The 20,867-nt window shown below is 47.7% G+C and overlaps 1 protein-coding gene across 1 annotated transcript in view; it reads left to right on the forward strand.

Annotated features, from left to right (window-relative positions):
- The window catches only part of NKAIN1 (Na+/K+ transporting ATPase interacting 1), a 57,911-nt gene that overhangs the window by 32,277 nt on the left and 4,767 nt on the right, over positions 1 to 20,867 (forward strand). The window contains exon 2 of the mRNA XM_006862370.1: positions 18,768 to 18,905. Within this exon, the coding sequence (XP_006862432.1) occupies positions 18,768 to 18,905 (138 nt within the window). The remainder of the gene's footprint in view (positions 1 to 18,767; positions 18,906 to 20,867) is intronic.

Below are 20,867 nucleotides of genomic sequence, written 5' to 3' on the forward strand. Positions count from 1 at the left end.
TACTGTATCTGTTTTTACTTTTGCTCACCACTTTATCTCCAAAATCTAGCATTGTGCCTGGTGTTCAATTTATTAGTTGAATAAATGAGATAAGAAAGAAAAGAGCTAATAATGGTGATTAGAGCCCAGCCTTCCCCAGACTCTTTTGGCAGTGTGTTTAGCTGCCCATGTCCTTAATCTCAGGCTTGTTCACTCTTCTCAGCCGTAAGCCTAGCCTGACCCATAGACTTGAGTTCTATTATAAATGATCCACATTCTCAAATGAGGAAACAAGCAAACCTACATTGAGTATCTTACTAGTCATGTGACCTGTGGAAAGTGGTGAGTCCATAGTCACAGCCAGCTGGCTTTCTTCTCAGACTGTAGTTCTAGTACTTGCTGGATTGGGAGCTGGGACACTAAGGGACAGGATAAAGAAGGATAAAGGGAGGATAACCAAGTAGGAGACTCTATTTCAGAGTAGAATGCCAGATACAAATTCCTTAAGCTTAAAACATACTTCTAAGCATCAGTCACTTAAGGATAAATATTATAGGATTTCACTCAAATGGAACAGCTAGAATATGCGAATATTTAGAGACCAAAGTCTATTTAGTGGTTACTAAGGATGGATGTGGAACTGTAGGATTGACACTGGACTGCTAACCACAAGGTTGGAAGCTCAAACCCACCAGCCACTTCTTGGAAACCCTATGCAGGCTTGTTATGAGTCAGAACTGACTAGACAGCATTTAACAACAACAACAAGGATGGGAGAGAAGGAGAGACAAGAATCATTAGTTTAGGAAGTAATGAGGTTCTGTTTATAGGTATGAAAAAGGTGGCAGCAGATACCAGTGATGACCCTACAATGTGACTAATGTCATTGATGTCTGTAAATTGCACACATGAGAAACACGAAATTGGTAGATGTTACAGTACATATACAACAATAAAAAAAGGAAAACCAAACAGAAACCCAGACTTGTAGAGATTCCTCCCTGTCTCAGACTCCCTGGAGGTGGAGTGCCCAGGTGGGAAGGGCGTGGGCCGGCGGACGGCTCAGACTGGACAGGCTACCTCTGCGCACCCCAATGGTCTCCTTGTAGAGAACTCTTTTTCCTTTCATTTGCTTGTTGTCATTTAGAATGCACACAGCCCTACAACAGTTTCTTCCTGTACAATTCAGTGACATTGATTACATTCTTCATGTTGTATAGCCGTTCTAACCCTCCTTCCCTATAGGGGGTTGGATGGTTCCCACTGGCTCCACCTCACCATCTGGGAGGCAAGGAGGATAGGAGTGGCAATTCACATTTTACAGGCCCTGAAAAATCAGAAGATTTGTCCAGTGTCTCACATTATAATTCTCTAAGTCAGACAGGATATGGGAGCCCTATGCCAGACCTGAGTAAGGAATAGGACAGTGGGAGTTGGAAGAAACATTAGAAGTCAGGAGGCTTTTATCTAGAGGCATCTTTTCTGGTTTGTTAAAGCTGCTCTGCTACAGACAATGGCTACCCACTCTCTCAAAGGCCGGGTCAGCAGGCTTGTTGTGGAGGGAATGCCAGGTCAGCATTTAGGTAGCGAGGTGAGAGAGCCCTGCGGCCCAGCTAACATGTTATGCACTTACACCTGGGGTCTCCAGAGGCTCCCACAAAGGCTTATGGGCAAACCTTGGATTAACTGCAGGGGTCCAGTGAACTTTGCTGTCTCTCTGCCTGGGGCCCAGCGTGAGGGGAGAGCAAAATATTTGCAGAAGGGGCTTTTTATGTCATATTGGCAAAGAAGAAAGACCTCTTGACAGAATGAAAGAAATCTTCACAAAAGGACACAGGGCATGAGAAAGCTCTGGCAGAGGCAGAACTAGATCAGAACACGAGTCCAGAAGCTGGCATGGAAAGTGGAGGAGTGGACTCAGAGAAGACAGGATAGCATTTCTTGGGTGCTTCTCCTGGGCCAGGCACCAGGCTTTGTGTCCTTTAATCTTACAATAATGATGGGAAGTCAGTTTTATTCTTCTCCATTTTCATAGATGAGGAAGCAGAGGCTTAGGGAGGTTTAGACACTTGCTGGACATCACACGGCCAGTAAATGATGGAACTGGGATTGGAACACACCCATCTCAGCCATCATCGGTAATACTTGCAGATTCCTTAGGAGGGCTGTAGGCTTCAGCAGTGCTGAGAGGCTGGCACGGAGATGCTGCGGCAGGGATCCGGCAGATATTCATGGACCAGAAGTACAAGGTATAATGGCAACAGGACAGGCTTTGGAGCCTAGCAAGTGTGTGTTCAAATCCTGACTCTGCCACTTACTTGCTGTGTGATCCAGAGCCTATTACATCACCTCCCTGAGCCTCAGTTTCCACTGGAGTTGAAAGATACAAATGTAGAAATGGGCAAAAGCTCAGTATAAGTTAACAAGGGGGCTCAATATAAGTGACCAATGGGAGGGCCATGTCAGTTTCACTTGAGGTCAATTGTCTATGTCTCCTAAACTTGGAGCATCTTGAAGGCAGGGCTGGGACTGTTCTTCCATGCACCCAGAAGAACAGAGTCAGTATCCATGAATACATGATAGATAAATGAGAACAAGGATAGATCCTAGTTGGTTGTGTAGTATGTGAGATCTTAAACATTTGTAAATGAGCCATGCAAGCTTCAACAATCAGTCTCCATTCACCTAGCACAGTAAAGGGAAAAGGAAAGTCCGTAATTGAAGAAGGGAATGGGATGTGTGTCTGGTTGCCTCCTGTGCCATGGAGCTAGAAGAACTAAATAAAGTCTGACTACCCTGGTGTGGCACTGTGGGTTAATGCGCTAGACTGCAAATTGATTTGAACCACAAGGTCGGTGGTTCAAACTCACCAGCTGCTCCTTGAAAACCCTATACAGGGTTGCTATGGGTTGGAACCGACTCGACGGCACTTAACAACAACAACAACAACAATGGTGTGACACTAAGATAAGTACTGGGTTAACCACAAGGTTGGCAGTTCAAACCCACCAGCCACTCCTCTCTTTGTTATTGTTGTTATGTGCCGTGGAGTCAGTTCCAATTCATAGCAACCCTGTACAGGATTTCCGAGGCTGTAAATCTTTACGGGAGCAGAAAGCCTCATCTTTCTCCCATGGAACAGCTGGTAGTTTTCAAACTGCTGACCTTGAGGTTTGCAGCCCAATTTGTAACCACTACGCTACCAGAGCTCCTTAGCCACTCCTTCCTAGGAAACCCTATATAGGGTCACTATGAATCAGAACTGACTCAACAGCACTTAACAATGACAACAACCATTACTGAACATTTTGTTCAAAGATTCCATAGAAGAATCCTGATCAAAAGAGAGAACAATGAGGAACAAAACTTCAAATTCTCAGTGGAATTCAGACTTTTTGTAGCCATAGAGGCTGGATGAACCTCCAAACTATTGCACTATTGGTAACATAGTGGTTACAAGTCGGGCTCTAACCTCAAGGTCAGCAATTGGAAACTACCAGCTGTTCCGTGGAAGAAAGATAAGGCTTTCTGTTCCCATACAGATTTACAGCCTCAGAAACCCTATACAGGGTTGCTATGAGTCGTAACCAACAACATGGCATACAACCAACAAGATCATCATTAAACCTTAAACCTCAAACTGAAACTATCTCCTGAAGTCTGGTTTGAACCAAGCAGTAGTTCAACTTAATTAGTAAAGTATATCTGTCTTGAGCATTGTACTCTTTTGAAGAATTCTTTATGTCAGATCAAATTGACAACCATAACTCCAAAGGTTAGGTGATAAGCGTAGGGGGCAGTACGTTTATGCTAATGGTGGTGGAATAATTTGGATAGCAAGAATGGTTGTACAACTTGAGAATGTAATAAATGTCACGGAATTGTTAATGTAGAAATTGTTGAAGTGCTGCATTTTTTGCTGTGTATGTTTTTATAAAAAAGAAGAAGAGTAGAGAAAAGGAAAGGCTGGGACAGGAAGCTGCTAGGGTGGTTGGAGATGGCTGAGGAAGATGCTACCTGACCTCAAAGGGGCTGCACATGAGGACAACAGTGACCCTTTGTCCTTCAGGCCATAGATAACATCATCACAGTTAATACTGTGTGGCTATGACCCAGGCAATGGTCTGCCCCTTTTATACACATTCGTTCATTGAATCCACCTGACAACGCTATGACATCTATATGAGCACCCTATGAGATCCATCAGCCCCATTTTATAGATGGGAGAAGTAAAGCACAGAGAGGCTAAGTAATGTGTTGAAAGTTACACAACCAATAAGTGTTCAAGCCTGAATGCAAACCCAGGTAATCTGGATGGTCATAGGCCACACTTTTAACAACTGTACTGTTCAGCCTTTAGATAATAAACCACAGTATGGACTCAGGAACTTAATAATTATCCTGATGATGACTACTGTGGGCAGAGTATGCTGCCGTTAAAAAATCACATTGTTGTTGTTGTTGTTAAGTGCCGTCGAGTCGGTTTCGACCCATAGCAACCCTGAATAGGGTTTCCGAGGCTGTAAATCTTTAAGGGAGCAGATCGCCTCATCTTTCTCCCGCGGAGCAGCTGGTAGTTTCGAACTGCTGACCTTCCGGTTCGCAGCCCGATTCGTAACCACTACGCTACCATTATAGTACATAAATTACTTTTGTGATTGAGATCTTATTTGATTTCTCAACTTCTCTGTGAAAAAGGCAGGACATTGTTGTTATTGCTAAGTGTCATTGAGTTAGATCCAACTATAGCCACCCTGTATAGGGTTTCTAGGGTGTGGCTGGTGGGTTTGAACCACCAACCTTGTGGTTAGCAGTCCAGCCCTTACTTACCCTACAGCACCACACACCAAGACATTATTATCCAGACATTCTTTATTAAGACCCAGAGAGGAAACGTGACATGCCCAACCAATAATAATTTATTGAACACTTACTATATCCTCACGCAACCCCAGCAGATGTTATTATTCCCATTTTACCGATGAGGAAACTGAGGGTCCTGGAGGTAACTTTCCCGTATGCCACAGCATAAGTGAGTAAGAGAGTTCGGAGCTAATAACTGCTGGCCTCTCTAGCCTTAGTCGCTTGCCAGCAGTTGTTAACTTCCTTTTGTCTTTATCAACCTGCTCTTCCCCACCCCACTTCCACCCTTACCACCACTTCTGAAATTTGTAATGCTGACTTAATTAATTCTCCCTGCCTAAGTGCCTGCTCCACTAAAGTGCTTTCTGCCACAAGTTTTCGGCTTAATTATATGGCATTGTTCATTGTACTTAGTCGGGGAATCTGATTAATCACCATTTTATTTATCCAAATGTTCATTTGTCTGCAGCCAGTGTCTCCTGGGAGAGCCCTGGTTTTGCTGAGTTTTCCCTGTCTGGATTGTCTTCCTCTCCACCCATGTCCTAAGTGTTCTTGTTTGGAGGGCACACACTTCCCAGGCCTTCCAGTGCCCGCTCCGGATCCTGCTGGAGGTCCTGGCATCTGGGTGATTGAACTGGGGCTGCCCCCAACAGTTAAGACATGGGGATGTGGGCAGAAGCAGAGTGGATGTGAGTCCTAGAAGAGTGGAGCCCTGAGAATAGAACAGGGTTTCTGGTCCTTGTCCTCAGCTTGTAAAGACCTTAGCATCTCCATCAGATGGCCCACCTCACCTCCAGCCCATCCTTCTCACCCAGCCAAGAGCACTGTGCCCAAAGCACCCAGCTCCGTGTCGACCTACTCAAGTCTTCCCTGGCTTCTAGGGGCCACCAGGATAAAGCCCTGGCACTGAGGCCTAGCTGCATCTCCTCTCCACCTGCCACTTCATCCAGCCAGAGCTGTCCTAGGCCCCAAAGTCACCCATACTTTCCCACAGCACCTTCACAAAAATAGGACTGCACTATTCGAGGAGTGCTTTCGTAAATGGTGGTGTTGAGCTGCCTCCTTTTGGTGGACTGGTCCTGTGCCAGCTTCCTGGTCAGCAGCATGTGTGAGTCCATTGTTGTGGTCATTGTGTGATGCCTTCCAACCTAGACGGCTCATAACTTTCAGCACTTTATCGGCGAATATTCTGTCGTGACTCATCGGATTTTCATTGGCTAATTTTGGGAAGTAGATGGTCAGGCCTTTCTTCCTGGTGTTGATCTGGAAGCTGCACTGAAACCTGTCCATCATGAAATCCCAGTGGCCTAGGTTCCTTCCAGTCTAGGCAAGCATCCTCAGTATGACAGACTGCCAGAGGGCTGGCTCTGCAGCCTGCCTGTCCAGCCACATAGGTTGGGCCTTTCCCCACATCACACTGCAGTGGCTGCATTGTATTCCAGGATGAGGTGCTACCATAATTTATTGTGCCCCTTCTGAGGGACAGCCAGAGAGTTGTCAATGTTTCCTTTTATCATCAAGTCAAGGGCAAATGTAAATAGCATCTCCTCTGTGAAGCCTTTCTTGACGTTCTAGGTGGTCCCAGGTTGTTGTTGTTGTTTTCTCATTACTGTCATGATTTTAATAATAATATTAAATATTTTTTAAGTACCATCGAGTCAGTTCTGATTCATAATGACCCTAAATAGTGTTGCTAAGGAGCTAATATAGCTAACATTTATGAAGTACTTACTATGCCGGGCACTTCAGAGTAGATCCTCTACCCTACCACCCTAAACATCCTCGAGTGGTTTCCCAAACATTGGACTAGAGCTAGTGGTGTTAGGGGCCCAGAGCCAGGTCACATCAGATTCTGGTGAGGCAAGGGCAAGGCACAACGGAGGTGGTGTTGATAAGTCTCAATCTACTTCCTGCCAGACTCAGAAATTAGAGAGAAGGGCCTGGTGGGAGACAGGTAACTTACTAGCCCCAGATCCAAGGAACAGGCGCTAACAGGCTCTTGTGGCTCTACCTATAAGAGAGACCTGCCTCACAGGCATAAAACAAGGAGCTCCTGGAATGGAAATACAACGAGGGGTGGGAAACCTGGGAGCCTGAACCTGGGAGTCTTACCATGAGATAGACATCCTCGTCCTCTTTCTATAGAGGAGGGGATTGAAGAGGGGTTTGGATGAGATGGTCAGTCAGATTCAATGAGATGGAGGAACCCTTTGGTTTTTTAGACTTCCCCTTGGTAGTAAGTACCCTGGGCTGTCTGGCCCAGGGTTTATGCAAATTAATGTAGATGTATGCTAATTAGACCGGGAAGGGATAGGCCTTGTTCTAATGGAGCTGCCAGCTCTGAGGTGTATAGAGAGGGATAGATCTGTCCAGAAGAATGGCTCAGCTGGGAAAGGGTTAGAAATGGGTCAGTAGTCTTCTAGATGAGGGGGGTAGATTGCCATGGAGACAGGCTGGCCCCAGCCACTACCTTCTGACAGGTCCAAGGGCTGACTCGGATCTGCTGCTGAGGTCTTGGGCCTCCCTGGCAGAGAAGTTCCAAGAACAGAGCAGCTCCAGGCTGTAGTGGTCTCTAAGGGCTAATTACCAGGAAGGTAGTGACCAGCTGCTTCCTAGCTCCCCTAAGCCCAGCTGAGGCAGAGGGCTGGGCCACAGCAGGAGGGAAGGAAGACAGACTTCAGTCTGAGGCAGATGGCAATCTGGGGCTTGGGGGCGTGGGGTGCTATCCCTAAGAAAAGGGAGCAGGGCTGAAGGGTGGAGCAGAGATGCATTTCAGCAGGGTTGTAAAGAGTGAGATCCCCAAACGTGGGGACATGCAAACAGACTGAGAGCCATGCAGTAAGGAAGGTGAGGGCTCACCCCCAAACAGAGAGGCTTGGAATCGCAGCTTTTCTGTCTTCTCTTGGGCAACTTCTCCGGGCCTCTCTGTCAGTGGAGATAAGATTAAGAGATGTGACTTGAGTACATACCAGAAGTTCCGTGAGTCTAAAATTCTGGCCCATTGAAAACAACAAAATCCAAGTCAGTTGCTCACTGAGTCGATTCTGACTCCTGGTGATCCCATGTGTGTCACAGGGAGAACTATGCTCCTTAAGCTTTTCAAGGATATGGCCTTTCTGAATTAAATTGCCAGGCCTTTCTTCTTCGGTACCTCTGAATGGACTCAAACCTCCAACCTTTCAACACTTCTGAGCTAGTAGCCAAGTGCTTAACCATTTGCACCACCCAGGAACTCCTTGACCCATTGAAAGAGGTTATTATCTCCTAGGATTTGAACTGCAAGGTCAGTGGTTCAAGCTCATGAGCTGCTCCTTGGAAACCCTATACAGGGTCGCTATGGGTCTGAACCAACTCAATGGCACTTACCAACAACAACAAAGGATTGTTTGGTTTGTTAATGGGAAAGTACTTCCTCTTCTTCCTCTGCCCGGCTCTCTGGACTGGGATAGAAGCTAGTGGTGTCTGCACTGAGGAGGGACTAGACTGAGAAGGGGCAAGACTCTCATCCCCATGAGGGCAGGAACAGTGGACTTTTCAGAACAATGGCTGGCACAGAAGAAGAGATGAATAAATGTGAGCTGTTCCATCACTACCCACAAGGAGGTGGACTGGGTGACTCAGGAGAGACCTTTGGATCCAGAGCAGGTTCTGCCCCTTCTGTTCCCCAGACTGGCTCTGGTGAGATGTCTGTGGTGTGGGGAAAATGGTGTGTATAGAGACAGGGACTCAGATCCTAGATCTACCACTTCCTGTCTGTAAAGGTGGCCACACTAGGGCCATGGGGAGAGGCTGCCGTTGGCTTGTAGACCCTGGAGGAGTAGAGGTGAGCAGTTTGATAAAGTCAGGGAGGGGCAAGCAGGATTGTGATGACCTAGGCAGAACCTAGGGACAGAGGGCTGGCAGAACTCCTGGGGAAGAAGGGCCTTTAAGCCATTGGCAAAGATCAAAGGACTGCAAAGTCACTCCCCCTGCAGACAGGCAGAAGGAAGTACCAGCAGGCCTCAATAGTGGTTTGCAGCTACCTAGGCTCCCATTGTACATATGAGAACACTGAGGCCCAGACTAGGAGAGACATGCCCAGGGTCACACATTGCACATTCTCATCAGAGAAGGGGGAGACCTCAGACACCCTGAGCCGCGCTCGTGCTTGCTCATGCAGTCCAAGCAGTGAACCAAAGGTTTTGAACATTTTTTCTTAACTTTTCAAAAATACAACTTAGCTGTCAAAAATTTTCATAAATACAGAAAGAAGTGTTTATTTTAAAATCCCCCGTCTGCCCATTCCCACTCCCCAGAGCTAGCATTTAATAAACCGTCTGGGATGTGTTTCTCAGTCTCTTTATTCTGCATTTACCAAACACACTTAATGTTCTTTTTTGGGCTTTTTTTTTTGGTACACAAATGAAATTATATATTTCTGCAGCTTGCTTTTTCACTTAACAGTCATAGATGAGATGTGACCATTTTCCATGTTAGCACATGTGGAGAATAAATTGTTCATTCAGTCTTTCAATACACAGTTATTCAGCACCAACTGTATTCAGATCTAGTGACTCAGTGCTGGGCACAAGACAATCAGACAAGATTCCAGTCTGAGGACTGCCCTTGGGGCCAGATTTGTTGTTGTTAAGTGCCGACCTGTAGCGACCCTGTACAGGGTTTCCGGGGCTGTAAATCTTTACAGGAGCAGAAAGCCTCATCTTTCTCCCACGGAGCAGCTGACCTTAAGGTTCGCAGCCCGATTTGTAACCACTATGCTACAATCAATGGGTCAGGGAAGCCATTGGAAGAGGGGATATAGGGAATGTGAGGTGTGTGTGTGTATATGTGTGTGTGTGTGAGTGTTAGGAAGCAGGAGGAGTTTCCACAGGTCACTTGGGGCAGTGGATCGGGAACCTGGGAGAGCAGTCCCCCATCATCCATTCCCAGAAGATCCTGGGGCAAAGCACGTAGTAGGTGCTCAAAAAATATTTGGTCAATGATTTGAGTCCCTAGTAGGCATCTTCCCCGACCCTGCCATAGAGCACTTGGTCTCCTGCGCTCTCTGTTCCTTTTATTTCATCCTTGGTGTTTATTTCAGCTCATGCTCCGAGGTTCTATAGCTAGAACCTGGAGATGGAGGAAGAGTTCAGGAGAAGCCCCTGGCTTTGGACAAGTCTTTGCCCCCCTCCACTGTCTGTCAGTTTGCTCACTTCCCTAATGAGGGGGTTGGACCAGCTGATCCCCTGGGGCCCTTTGGGGGGGGCCCTTCCTGCTCTCCCGTCTGTAGCTCCAGGCCCACTCCCTCATTTCACGGATGAGGGGCTGAGTCAAGTTTAATTTTGTCAGCTGCCTCAGAAATCCACTGGGAAAAGAGGGGTTGGGCTTGGGGTTGCCTGAAAGACTGCTACCATGTGGATATTGAGTGTGTGCCAAGTGCTGGGCTGAGGGTTCTACATGAACTGCTTGAATCCTCAGCATATTTTCCCAGTGAGGAAACTGAAGCTTAGAGAGGGGCAGTAACTTATCTAAGGTCACTCAAAAGAGTTAGCGATTCACTGACCTCAAGAAGCTCTTCCCCCCTCCCCCCTCCCCCCCCTCTGTGAATTAAAGTCATTCTGAGGGATAGTGCTGTACTAAACCCTTCTCCAGAAACTTAAGGGGCACCAACCTTGCCATTCTTCAGACAGTCTGACTTCTGTATCTAAGGCCCTATGGCGGGTGACATGGCTGGAATTTTGGCCAGGGAAGTTGTTGACTTGCAGAATTGACTGGGGATGGCTTGGGCACAAGAGACTTCTGATGGGTTCATGGCCCTGAGTCCAGCCTCCTCCCCACCCTCTGCCCCAGCCAGTTTCCTGGAGTTGGTGGGGAGAAGGGGTCCATCTGCATTATTCATCCTTCACCCCCACCCCCCACCTGGTGTTGGGCTCCTGGGGTTGACGTCTAGACAGACAAGAGCATCCTACTGAGAACAGAGGCAGCCCTTACTCAGGTCTGAAGGTTCCCATGGCAACTGCATCCCCCTCAGCTGGCAGTTACCAGATAAATAAATAATCAGGGGTGGGGGTAGGGAACTGAGGGCAGGGGGAGGGGCAGCAGGGGAGCCCCGTGGAGGCAAGGCGTCATGCTGGAGAGGAGAGGGGTGGGTTAGGCTGAAGTAGGCTACACAGCCCAGCCGGGGTGGAGGCTGGCATTGCAACTGGCTAGGTGAGGATGAAGATAGGTGAAAAAAGTGACCAGGTGTGAGATTTGGGAGCTCAAAGTCAGGACTTGATGGCTGGCTGGTTGTAGGTGTGAGGGAGCAGGGAGGTGTGGTTTCTAGCTCATACAGCAGGAGGGATGTGGGTCCAAATCTTGGGAATGGACCAGATTTTAAGATGTTGAGTTTAAGATGTCCAACTGGACAGTTGGTTATAAAGGGGTTGGAGGCTGAAGCATAAACAGGTGGTCAAGTTTCCTAGGATACATTTCCTGTGATTCATGGAACTTGAAAGGGCCATGATATGGCTTGAGGCCCTCTGATATTTGGGGGTCTGGGAGGTACCCAAGGTTGAGCTGTACTGGAATCACAAGAGGAGTCAGGGAGGGCAGAGAATGAGTTGAATTTTAAGCATCTACATGTGATAAGCACTGTTTTCTGGTCACTGGAAATACAGCAATTTACAAACTCCCTGCCCTCAAGGCGCCTGCCTAATGCTGGAGACAGACAGACAGTAAATACAGAGTGAATAGGTACCATGGAAAAACTAAGTGGGGGGAGGCAGGCCAGAGGGTGCTTCACAAGAATAGAATTTTATATCCCACTGATTTTCCTCACAACCCTATGGGGCAGGGCAGGGGTGGGGGGAGTGGTGTTAGGTTACTGTGAATCGTCTCCGTTTTGTTGGCAAGGAAACTGAGGTCCAAAAAGGTTCAATGACTTGTCTAGAGTGGTATGGTAGCCTCTAGTACTAGGGTTCTAATCCAGGCAGCTGGTCTCCATAGCCCACTGGACTTCCTGCTGCCAGAAGCTGGAGGAGAGAGAGTTGCTAGCAGGAGAGAGACCAGCTGAGGTCAGGTGAAATGAAGAAATAAGGATTGAAACTCATCCGCTGGATTTAGTGACCCAGAGGTCAGAGGTCACTGTTAACCTCCACAAGAATCAAGAATCGTGTGAGTGGCCAGGCAGAAAACCACATTGCAGTGGACAGAGCAATGAGTGATAGGTAAAGGTGTGGAGAACCTCTTAAAGAATTTGAATTGTGAAACTGTTGAGAGAAATAAAACATCAGCTGAAGGGTTTTTTATTTTTCTTTTTTAAAGTGGAGACACTTGGGTGTGTTTAAGGGCCAGTGGGAAGGACCCCAGGAAGAGGGAGAAGTTGAGTTCATAACAGAGGAGGGGTGGTAGATGGGGTGGGCTCCTGAGAAGACACGAGGAAGCAGCATCTTCCATGCTGGAGACTAGGTTCAGTTCCCGGCTCTTCATTGGAGGTTTGTTATTAGGATGCTGAAGGTTTCAGCAGCACGCCCAGACGAAGATGGGCTGGGGGAAAAGGTGATTTACTTTAAAATAATCAGCCAATGAAAATCCTGTGCATCACAGTTATTGATGTTAAGTGTCATCCGGTTGGTTCTGACTCATTGTTACCTTGTATAGGATTTCCGACGAGTAGCTGATGGGTTTGAGCTGTCTACCTTGTGGTTCGCAGTCCAATGCTGATCCTATAGCACCACACTGTGGATCACAGCCGTCTGGTCTTATTGATTATGGAGTGGCTATGAGTTGGGGGCCTGCCTACTCATCAGTAGTAGTTGTTGTTGTTGTTGTGTGCTGTGGAGTCGATTCCAACTTATAGTGACCCTGTACAGGGATTCTGAGGCTGTAAATCTTTACGGGAGCAGAAAGCATCATCTTTCTCCCATGGAACAGCTGGTAGTTTCAAACTGCTGACCTTAAGGTTCACAGCCCAATTTGTAACCACCATGCTACCAGAGCTCCTTTCAACAGTACTTAGCAATAACAAGACACATATTGAAGGAGGGAGACCAGATAGATCATCAGGGAGAAGGGAGAGTTGACGAGAATGAGAATATCTGTAATAGTTATCAGATAAAGTGAGTTTGCCCAAGAACCGTGGTAGGGTATCTGGGAACCTCTTGAAATCATTGATTGTGGATCTATGATTGACCCAGATCACCCCATGAAGAGACTTTCTCCAGCAACATTGACTTCTTTGGGTTTATCCAGATGTAGGGTTTTCTGACAAATGTAATGAAAAGGCAGAGGAGCAAGGAAGTTTGGGCTCTGGGCACAACTCAGGGCACCCCCTGCAATAAAGGATCACCATCATGGCATACCAGCAGGGTGAGCTGGGACGTGAAGAAAGAAGAGGTCTGCTGAATGGGAAAGCATAGAGGGGCGGAGGCAGGGGGACCAATGCACACGAGACTATAGCCATCTTCATGGGGAAGGGTGTCGGGAAGTAAGCTGGGGAGGTCAGAGAGGTCTGTCAAACTGATGATTTGGAGGCAGAGCAGTTACAGATGATGACATACCAAGAATAAGAAGCTGGAGGGAAGGTCATGGGACAGAAATTTGCGACACTGAGAGGTCAGAGTGCCAGATGGGTGGTTCCGGGATGTAGAAATCAATGAGGATAATGAAGGAGCCAAAACCTTTTCAAAGAAGTGGCTTGACCTGGAGGCCAGCCTTGAAGAGGGCGGAGCAACCAAAGGCCTCAGGGGCACACTGACCCCACCTATGGGCTGGAGGAACCTGGGATGAGAGGGAAAGCTGCTTCCTTGAGTGAAGGTGCAAAGGGTATCTTGTTTCTCCTGTTTGCTAACTGTGAGTCATTGTTTCAGAAGCAGACTTGGTTTTCTAACTGAAAATGCCAGTAACCTTATGTATAAGATACTAAATTGCCATGTTTCTAAGGCACAAGCTGGGAATACAGAGGCATTTTCTGGTTTGTAGGAATAGATGGAAGAGTCAGAAGGAACTAGGTCAGGAGACAAACGCACAGAGCATTGTGGAGGTCAAGGGTAGAGGCCCAAGGAGGAAGAGTGTGGAACTTTTTGGTCATTGACAGATTAAGATAGGGCTGTGAGACTTGGGTGACTTGCTCTTAGCTGTCACGCTTCAGTTAACAAATGTGGGGACTCATCCATAGTGACTGGGTTCCATCGTGGCTAAGGGATTGTGTGGCTGGGGTTATGGTGGTCCTAGAAGCCATGTAATTCTCCCCAAGCTCTCTGGGCTGTGGGAGCATGGTGGCTGTGTAGAATAAGCACTGGGCTTCGAACCACAAGGGTGGTGGCTTGAGCCCACCAGTCACTCCGTGGAAGATAGCTTTCTGCTCCCACAAAGATTTACAGCCTCAGAAACCCTGTTACAGGGTCACTATGAGTCAGTACCGACTCAACAGGACTTAGCAGCAACAACAAATCTGGGCTGCATTGATGACGGATTGACCTAACCAGATGCATATTTTGGAAAAAGCTTTTGGCAGAGAGGAAAGGTTGAGATGAAGGGGTATCCAGCCCCACTCTTCCGGGAGATTGGGAGGAGGCTACATCTGTTGTCCACAGGAGGTTTCATGCTAGCCCACTGAGGGGAGAGATTCCAGAAGCCAGCTCCACTGGACTTCCCAGCTGGCCGGGTATAAACATCCCAAAGTCGTTTTTTTTCTCAGTGTATTCACATTGAAATTGTTAATAAGGGGTAAGTTGCTGTTGCCGCCACACAAGTCCTTCCATCAAAGGCACAACAAGGCCAGTGGTAGTATACAATCATCATAACCCTCAGATTATGACTGTATTATTATTATTATTAATATTTCTAAATGGGTGAAACAGAATGGGAAGTGTTTTCTTCTGTGTTGTGTTTATCCTTATTTGTTAATTATCTGCAGATCATCGTTGCAAAGACAGAAGGTATTTAACATGAATTTCTAAGTGAAAATACCAGTAACTTCAGCATTGATTGATATTATGTATAAGACTCGGAATCTCCATTTTTTAAAAAGATATTTAAATCGTTATCTGCACTTACCATTGGGAGAGAGAGGCAGCATCCTGCAGGTCTGGGTTGTAGCATGGACTATACTGGTCTGTCCTTGTCATTGCGATGTCCCATCCATTTCCTCTACTGGATGGACTCTGAGTTCCCAAAGGGAGGTGACCAGGACCTATCAATTCAGCATTCCAGTCAGTACCTGCACAGAGCCTAACACTAAATGCTCTGTGAATGAATAAATGAAGACCTCTGGGGGATGAAGGCACGTTGGATGTTGGAGGGATGTATCAAGTGGTATGGGGTGGGATGTGGATGAATGGCGGATGGGAGGCTGCAGGGATGACTGGGTGGTAGCTCAGTACCCTGAGAATGGCGGTGACAGCCTGCACTCTAGGTTCAGTGGAAGGAGGACTCCCTTTGGGCCAGAGCACTCAGAGAGGTCATCCTAGAAAAGGAGGGAATAGAGCTGCGCTGTGAGGACCAAGAAGGATGTGGATAAAAGGAAAAGGAAATGCACAGCAAGTGGCTTCAGCTGGTTGGGGGCAGGCACTGATAGAGAATAAAGGATTGAACCAGGTCCTCGCAGGCCTTAAGAAGCTTAGATAAATCTTGTGTTCATTGTTATTACTACCTGGCATCGAGTCCTTTCTGACTTTCAGTGAACCCATGTGAGCAGAATGATGAAACACTGCCTAGTCCTACACCATCCTCACAACCATGGCTATGTTGGAACCCAGTGTTGTAGCCCCTGCGTCAATCCATCTCATTGAGGGTCTTCTTCTTTAACTGTTCATTGTTGTTGTTGTTAAATGCCGTCATTGAGTTGGTTCCAACCCATAGCAACCCTGTATAAGGTTTCTGAGGAGTGACTGGTGAGTTCGAACTGCCGACCTTGAGGTTCAAGCTGACTTTGTAGTCCTAGGCATTAACCCACAGTGCCACACCAGGACTCCTGTTAATTAACCTCCATTGTGGAGCTGTGGGTTAACGCACCAGACTGCAAAGCTGTTTGAACCACAAGGTCAGTGGTTTAAACTCACCAGCTTCTCCTTGGAAACCCTATGTAGGGTCGCTATGGGTTGGAATCAACTCGACAGCACTTAACAACAACAACAATGATTAAGTCTGGACTTCTGGTATGGCACTGTAGGATCAGCACTGGACTGCAAACCTCAAGGTTGGTAGTTCAAACTCAGCAGCCGCTCCTTGGAAAACCCTATACAACGTCATTTTGAGTTGAAACTGACTCACCGGTGCTTAGCATTTATTAAGTCTAATTATCTGCTAGTTGATGTGATGTCACTAACATTTTCCTAACAGCTTCTCAGAGGAAGGATTAGCTTCCCTATTGATAGTCAAAGAAATACGCTCAGAGAGGGAAAGTGACTTGCTATAAATCACACTTAGCTAGGATTTCAGCTTGAGTCTGAGTAACTCTGAAGGTTCTTATTTTCCTTTTTTTTTTAACTCTCCATGCTGCTCAATCAACACAGAAGGGCCTTGAAGGGTACAGGGTGGAATAGGGGGTACATTCTGGTGGGATGTCTCATCAGCTACACTGTCAGCCTGAACCTCTCTGTCACGGTCTCCTCTATCCTCAGATGGGGACCTCCTCCCCTAACTGAGTGAGAGCATCAAGCTGGACCCCAGACCACCAGATGCACCTGTGACTTCAGGCCTGGCAGAGTCGAAGTGGAAGGGGAAAGCGGTGAAGTGAGGGAAGATCCTTCGGGAGAGGAAGCAGCACACAGAGACTTTGGCAATGGGCCCTGAGCAAGCCTGGGGAGGAGCTTCTCTCTCAGGGTCAGCCAGTGGCATCAAAGCTGGAAGGGCCTGTGGAGATCATCAAGTCCAGAGCCCTCTATGTATCAATGAGGAATGTGGGAGCCTACTCAGGGTCACCCCGGAGCCGGTGGTAGAGCCTCCATTTGAATCCACATCTCTTGACTCCCAGGCCAGTACCCATTGGGAAAGGTAGTGTGTCTTTGTTGAGATGGGACAGGTGGCAGAGAGAGGCAGAATGACTGTCTGGCTCTGCCACTAACCTGCTGTGTGACCTTGGGCAAGTCACTTCCCCTCTCTGAACCTTATGTTGTCTCCAAAAGAAGATAATGATCCCAGCTCTACTTTTCTGCCGTGAACTTGGAAAGCTCATTACAGTCTGCAGAGTCCTGGGAGGGGAGGTACTAGCAAGAGGCAGGCTGGGTAGGTGCCAGGATTGGGCCTGGCGCCACCAAGCTCTTCTTACCCTCTTACCCAAGCCTACAGATTCCTTGGTCTCTGCCCAAGCTTTGCCATCTGTGTAGCAGCATCAACTCTACCTCCCACCTCCTTGGCAGGAAAAAAGGCTCTGAGACCATTTCACTGGATCAGAATCTTCCCCTTCCTTCCCAGACATACCCTCTTCTCTGCCCCAGTCAGGACTCTTAGTTGTAAGTGACCGAAGAGGACAAGAGGAGAGAATCAACTTTAATCATGGCTGGATCCAGGACCTAAAACAATGTCATAAGGACATTTCTCGCACTTGATTACTTTTACTCCATTGTCTCTTTGTCCTTGGGTTGTGGCTTCTTTCTCAGGCAGGCTCACACCCCCACCCCCAACCCCCCAAGTGCAAAGTCAGCCATGAGCTTCAAGCTGACACTATTCCTGTTAGACAGCCTTGCCATTAGAGTGCATCTTTTCCTCAATTGCTCCAGCAAATATCTATGGTGACTCTCAGGCCTGGGACCCGGAGTAGTGAGTACCCTTCCCTAAACCAACCGTTCGATCTATGATTATTTGGATAGGTCAGGATTGCATACCTACCTCAGAAACTAGAAATGGTGTCAGTTGCACCCAAGGCACATGGACAGAGTGTTTGGGTGGTGGTGGTTCATCAGAACAGAGGTGGATTCTGTCATTGGAAGATGAGATGTTGGTCAGTGAAAAACAATAAATATCCTTGACATCTTCATTCCTAAATGCATGCTGACAGATTGAACCAAGCTGCTTCGAAGGGGTGCTAATTAACTCCCTGTATCACTTAGCTTTTGCCACAGAACAAATTACTTCACAACTTAGTGGCTTAAAATAACTCTTTTGTTTAGCTCGTAATTCTGTGGGTGGGTTGGGTTGGCTAGTTGCTGAATGATCTAGGAGGACCTCACTCCCATGCTTGTCCATTGGTTTACCTCAGTTCTCTTCCATGCAACCTCTTATCCTCCCTGGGATAGCGTGACCTTGTTCACAAAGTGGTGTCTGTGACGCAAGTGAGCAAACTTCAAATGCATAAGCATTCTTCAAGCCTTAGCTTGTATGTTGTCATTGTTGTTAAGCGTCATCGAGTTGTTTCTGATTCATAGTGACCCTGTATAGGGTTTCCAAGGAGCAGCTGGTAAGTTTGAACTGCCGGCCTTACAGTTTCAAATTGACCTTGCAGTCCAGTGATGATTACCCAATACCACACCAGGACTCCTTAACTTGTACGCTTGCTAAAGTCCCAATAGGCAAAGCAAGTCACATGACCGAGCACAGCATTAGTGTAGAAGGAAACTACCAAAGAGTGTGGGAACAGGGAAAGGAAGAAGGAGAGTGAAGAAACACCTTTTCTCTGAGACCTGTGGATCATGGAAGGAATTCATGGGCGAGCCAGGCCCAGGGCTCAGGTCTAGGGCTTGGGCTGAGCGAGAGGATCTGGGGGATCCTGACTCTGCTGGCTGACAACTCCACACGGGGACGATACAAGAGCTTGAGCTGGTAATGGAGAAGGAGAGAGCTATTCTAAACACTGGCTTCCAAATCTCTGCAGCCTACCCTATAGTGATGACCAGGATGCTGCACCACCTAATACCCCCTCCCCTTCCCCAGCCCCAGGTTTGTCCTCCCCAACATGATGTCACCTGCTCCACAGGGTCAAGAAGGAGTCCCCATGACTATGGCCTCAGCCTGCTCTCTCCCCACAGGTGGCTGCGCTGGAGCGGCAGATCTTTGACTTCCTGGGTTACCAGTGGGCACCCATCCTAGCCAACTTCCTACACATCATGGCCGTCATCCTGGGCATCTTCGGCACAGTGCAGTACCGCTCCCGGTACCTCATTCTGGTACGACTCACTCAGTTCCTTCCCAAGCTGCCCTCTTCTCCTCAGCCCTATTCACCCACCCTGTTCCTCCAGCCAGAAGTGCTTCCCCTCCCATGGACACCCAGACTCCTGCTCTGTCTTGGCTCCAGCTCTGCTGGTGGAATAGACGCCCCCAAATCCCAGTACTCCTTGGTGCAGTGGAGAGAGGGTTGATCTTTTTCTAAAAATTTCCTGGGGAGATAATCCAGATATCAACAAGACGTGTTATTTAGTAAGGACCTACCATGTACCAGGCATGCTCCTAAGTGTTTTGCATGCTTTTCCTCATCTTTACAACAGCCCTGCGAGATACGTCTTTGTACTCTGATTTCTAGATGAGGAAACTGAGGCTCAGAAAGATTACAAGGTTTCCTAAGGTCACACAGCTAATAAGTGGCAGAGCCAAGATTAGAACATCAGGTCCAGAGGGAAGTCTCTTGTCATGTTAACTGTGCTGCCTCAGTAAGCCAGTGTGAGAGACAAAGCAGAGATGGGTTTGGTCTTCAGTTTCTCAGAAGTATATTCTTGTCAGCGGGATGCCCTGAGGATTTGACCCTTCTGAAGGCTTGGTGTCCGTCCCTGCTGCCCTTGCTCATCGGGGATCTGGTTTAGAGTAGCTAGTGTGGCTATGAGATTGGTGTCTACCTGCTCTCCAATATCACAAGTCGTATTTTGTCTCTAGCTCCCTCCTCTTTCCTCATTACAAGCTCTAGCCCTCTGGTCTTTGTCAAGCTCCTGTTTTTGGCTAAACTCACCCATGTCCCCTGCTATCCTCGGTGATCCATTCACAAGCCTGTCTTGACAGAGAAGACTTTGTGGGTAGATTACTACATGAGTGTTTGACCCTCACAACAACAGTGACACAAAGTCACACTGTCACCAGAGCCCATACATACGCACTCATTCTAGGGCTTCCCACCATTTCTTATAGGCTAAGCTCCAAGGAGCCAGGTGAGCAGCACCCTTCCAAAGCCCCCTCTCATCCGAGATGTGAGATAAAGAACCCTTCTATCTGGTTCTCACGTAAGCCCCAGGTACTGCTGTGAACCTCACTGTCTGACTGGTGACGGTCACTGGAATCACAGGTACAACCAGCTCCCAAAGCTCCTCTAAGCTGCTTCTCTCTAGCCCTTTGCCATGGGACGTGGATCTCTAAAGGGCCATTGCCAGCATTTGCCCTCCTGTCCTCTCCATCCAGCCAGCTGGAAGGATGGCTGGAGTTGCAGTGATAGGCCTGAGTGAAGCCGTGTCTTTTCCAGAGCAAGGAAGGGCAGGGAAGAGAGTAACATAGCGAGAGCTTCCAGGGTTCAGTTGAGATTCCCTGTGTCTCTTTGGGGCCTCAGCATGGTCTACTCATCCCTGCCTTCCTCTAGATCCCACCCGTTGTCCTGCCCCAACCCCACCTCTCTCATCCCCTTGTTGTTGTTGTTAAGTGCCGTCAAATCCGTTCTAACACATAGCAACCTTGTGTAGAGCCTTCAAGGAGCAACTGGTGGGTTTAAACGTTTGAAGGGTCTGGTGCTGATCCAACAGCACCACACCACGAGTCCTCTCATCTCCGTATACGCAGAGTATATGAGATGCTGCTGCACTCTTACACTCAGGCACCAGGCTGTGGGATAACTTCCGGTTTCTTTTCATCTAGAGTTTCTGCCTCTACTTACCTTCTCACAAAAGACAAGTACTTATTCTTATAAAGGCTTCTTCCTAGAAAGTGAAGAAGTCTCCCATTCCTTCCTCCCGCTCTAGAAAAATTCTGTCCTCTGTCTCAGATCTTCCAACACCTCACTTCCAATTGCCAGCTGTGACCCACCATGCAACACATTTGAAGCCACTTCTTACAGCTATTGACTGAAGCTTGTCCTATGTTCTAGGCACCACTTCACAGTGGTGAGGAAGGTGGGCAGGGTCCCTGCTCTTTCATGGCCGCTGTCTCCAACCTCT

The sequence above is a fragment of the Chrysochloris asiatica genome, unplaced genomic scaffold (assembly GCF_000296735.1).
Source record: "Chrysochloris asiatica unplaced genomic scaffold, ChrAsi1.0 scaffold00047, whole genome shotgun sequence".
Classification (NCBI taxonomy): Eukaryota; Metazoa; Chordata; class Mammalia; order Afrosoricida; family Chrysochloridae; genus Chrysochloris; species Chrysochloris asiatica.